The 3,618-nt window shown below is 33.4% G+C and overlaps 1 protein-coding gene across 1 annotated transcript; it reads right to left on the reverse strand.

Annotated features, from left to right (window-relative positions):
- Positions 1 to 330: 330 nt before the first annotated feature.
- On the reverse strand, positions 331 to 3,358 carry LOC139484246 (short-chain collagen C4-like). The gene is made up of 3 exons (XM_071267982.1): positions 2,973 to 3,358; positions 2,279 to 2,350; positions 331 to 791 (listed from the first exon to the last, which is right to left on the reverse strand). The coding sequence occupies exons 1-3, from the start codon at positions 3,343 to 3,345 to the stop codon at positions 331 to 333; spliced, it is 906 nt and encodes a 301-aa protein (XP_071124083.1). The 5' UTR covers positions 3,346 to 3,358.
- Between the last annotated feature and the right edge of the window lie 260 nt (positions 3,359 to 3,618).

Here is a 3,618-nt window from a genome sequence, read left to right on the forward strand (position 1 = left end):
CAATTTCCTTCAATCATGACTACGTGTAATCGTCGTTTGTAAAGGCTTCAGATTTTAATTTTTCTTTCTTTTTAGAAAACTTAAATCCACGAATTTAAAAACCCACGAATATGTAAATGTTGCTGAAACCACGAAAAAAATTGATACCCACGAATTAAAGTACTTTCACAGCTACTGAGTCAATGTTTATTTGAACAGTCGGTAACATTGACGAATTGTCCCTTTATTCCTGTTTTAAAATGATGAGTATTAACAAACAAATATGCTTGTTTCATATGATTCCACATATTGAAGCATACACAATAATCTGTTCTTGTTATCACATTTTTATTACCTTGAACAGACAACACATGTCAGTGGATAATTTGCTTTGTACGGTGGACATTTCAAAGATCCACATTTGGTTAGAACGTTATAGAAAAGTTTACCATAACGTTCATCCACACCTCCAATAATATACTCTGGATTTATGTCAACGCACACAAACGCCGATGCAGATGCCTCAGTATGACCTCCTGACGCCAGATATCCATGGTATTCTTCCTTCCAGTCACTGTAACATGTGTTCTTCCCAGGAATCATTATAACAGACGTAGCTTGAGTTGCTCTACATAGCGCACATGGGACATCTTCGTTGTCACTATCAGAGGCAAAAAAGTTAGTATCAAATTCACCACCGTACATGAAAGCACCATCCGGCCCACTAGTCTTTACATAATTTGGATCTGGTGGTAAACATACATATTCAGCAGCAGAGCCTGATTCACCATAGTAACCACCACCGGCATAGCCTGAGAAAATAATGCATATATATTACGTTTTCACAGGTATGGTGATCATGTACATATTGTAAACAATCAGTCCTGAGTCAATTTGAAAGAAAACTAATGATTAAAGAGTAATGTGTGAGCTAAGAAGATGTATTGACTTTAGACTGCAGTTTAAAAGTCCTCATTGGGTTCTTATAGCTTCTCTTTCAGACACTAACACTCTGATTTAAGTGCGAAGTAAGCTTGAAATCTCCACGATCTCAATCACATGGTGAGCATAAGAAAAACCTGTTTTGGTTGCTATCGTCTACCGACGAAACTTTTAGGTAGGTCTACAATAATATTCAACAAAATATGTATACTCCTTTATTTCTTTTATTAAGACAACGTCCTGCCAAGAGAAATTTGTAAAGAAATTGAACAACATCAATGTTAATTATTAACTATTTTTGTAAGTGTAAATCATTTGACCACTAAAATAAAACATTGTCTACATATGATTAACTTTGCCTACAACAAGAGTTATTGGCAGGGTATTTTTTGACTGTCAACGAATATGGTATCGGAATATGTACAACAAGCGTACATTGCACTTGATATAGATGTTTTAGAATTCAGCATAGTAAAAAACATCTGGAGGTTGTTGTCATTTTTGGTTGCATTTTGTCAAACTAAAGTGCATCAAAATGCAGACAAATGGTTCAAAAGAAACCTTTCCATTTGTAGAAAACTAATCATAAATACCAAGATTGAAAATTTGTATTTGCGCCAGACGTGCGTTTTGTCTACAAAGTTACCTGTGACACTCGATTAAAAAAAGTTTAAAAGACTTAACAAGGGAACGAAGTTAAAGAGCATTGAAGACTAAACATTCCACAGCTAAGGTAATCAATTTTTTTTTCGAAGAAAATCCTTTGCATTTCAAGAATTCAAAGTTTTGTAAACATTTAATTTATAATTATGACCATATCACTGATAATTCATATCAACACCAAAGTGCTGGCTTCTTGGCTAGTGATTCCCTTAGGGAATAAATATTCCACCAGAAGTGATATCGCCCAGTGGTTGTAAAAATATGCATCATAGTTACATGAACCAAGATTGGTTAAACTGTATTCTGAGTAATTATATATTAAATAATGGGCAATCTCACAAATTAGGATAAACAGCATAGGGATACTTGTACTCAAGGAATATAAATGAGCATTGATTTCACAAATGCGTGGTTTACAGCGAGAAACAATACACTTTAAGTACTAAATTCACAATAGCGTAAATACCGAGCTCCATTGAAAATTCTAAAAAAACAGATGCACAATATGGACTCATAGCTCAAAAGTGTATGAGAGTAGAAACTTTGTCCGTTTTTTTGTGTTTTTAAATCTTTTGCTTTTTACTGGTCGACCATTCGAGCCTTACTGGTAAAAAGATGGATCTTTGGCGAGGTTATGTATATTTTGTGATTGTAATGAACAAATTGATGCTTTCAATCAAATAAATGTTTTTACCTGAGTAAACTAATTCTGTACCATTATTTGGGCACTGCTTTCTTCCCCATCTGATATATGTTGCTCCAAACTCTAAAATCGACATGATAATGTTGTTGGTCGATTAAGGTAGTAATAATAAATTGCCAATAAGTTTCGATTTCATTTGTATAGAAAACATGACCAATATTCATGTTGTATTTCAGATTGTCTAAGAATAATTATTTGAACAAATCTTATTTGAAGTTCAGTTTAGTTCAAGGTTAACAAGTTTTACAAATATAGCTAACACTGGCCGTGAAGAATCAAGTAAGAAAAATATATGTAAAGTATGATGGTAAATTTACAGTGAAAAAGTTTATAATTAGTTATCGAAAGGACCAGGATTATAATTTTATACGCCAGACGCGCGTTTCGTCTACATAAGACTCATCAGTGACGCTCAGATCAAAATAACATATCTTTTCATTAGCACTTATGTATGTTAATGATTCTTTACCATGTATGTTTTCCCGAAAAAAAATACCTTTCAACTTATTAACATAATGTGTTTTTGTAGCAACGTGATCTTTATACTTCATAAGCATTAGTTGGAATAAAAGAGATCATGGACATAACTACCGTATTATTTCTAGAACTTTTCCCCAATTTGAAATAGATCTTGTCATGGATTCATAAAATATGCCTACAACCAACAATGACATACGACTCTTACTTTGAATACTGATAATTGATCCTTGTAATTGCTTAACTGTCTGTTCTTGTTGTTTGATCAAAACCTGTTGTTGTTGGATTAATGTCTGATGTCGTTGGATAGATGTGTTTTGTTGCTGAATCGACATTTGTTGTTGTTGAATTGAAGACTGTTGTAGCTGAATGGTTTTCTCCTGCTGCTGATTTGTTGCTGCCTGTTGTTTGTTTTCGGTAGTTAACTGTCTGACTGTAGCATTAAGTATCGCCACAATATTTTCCACATTGTTTAGTCGATTCACCAGTACATCTGGGTCATTCAGCAATAGCCTCTTTTCTTCTGTGGTGACCAGATTGACCTTAAAACAAAGAAAAAAAATTAGACACAATACAACCATTCTTAAATGTCTTCTGTTACCCGTTGAGAAATCATATACGTTGACGCAAATTGTTTCTTATCATTTGTAAGTTAGAAAAGGTCACAAAAGGTCACACATTGTTTACAAGCATGTGATAACCTGAACGTTTGACAATAACGATGTGTATATGATAAAACAGTGTAAATTTGTTTCGATCTCCACGTGTTTGTTCCAGATTTTGTGTAAACTAATGTTATTTTAATATCATCTTAAATTTACATACAAATTTTAGATGAAAACACGCAAAGACAA

This window comes from Mytilus edulis, chromosome 8, assembly GCF_963676685.1.
Source record: "Mytilus edulis chromosome 8, xbMytEdul2.2, whole genome shotgun sequence".
NCBI classification, from domain to species: Eukaryota; Metazoa; Mollusca; class Bivalvia; order Mytilida; family Mytilidae; genus Mytilus; species Mytilus edulis.

What these genes read in the sequence shown, in the direction of transcription:
- LOC139484246 (XM_071267982.1), bottom strand. Translation starts at nt 3,345, where the DNA reads ATGGTTGTATTGTGTCTAATTTTTTTTCTTTGTTTTAAGGTCAATCTG. An exon ending in ATCAATTATCAGTATTCAAA is followed by an intron (nt 2,351 to 2,972) that starts GTAAGAGTCGTA and finishes TGTCGATTTTAG; the next exon opens with AGTTTGGAGCAACATATATC. An exon ending in TACAGAATTAGTTTACTCAG is followed by an intron (nt 792 to 2,278) that starts GTAAAAACATTT and finishes TTATTTTCTCAG; the next exon opens with GCTATGCCGGTGGTGGTTAC.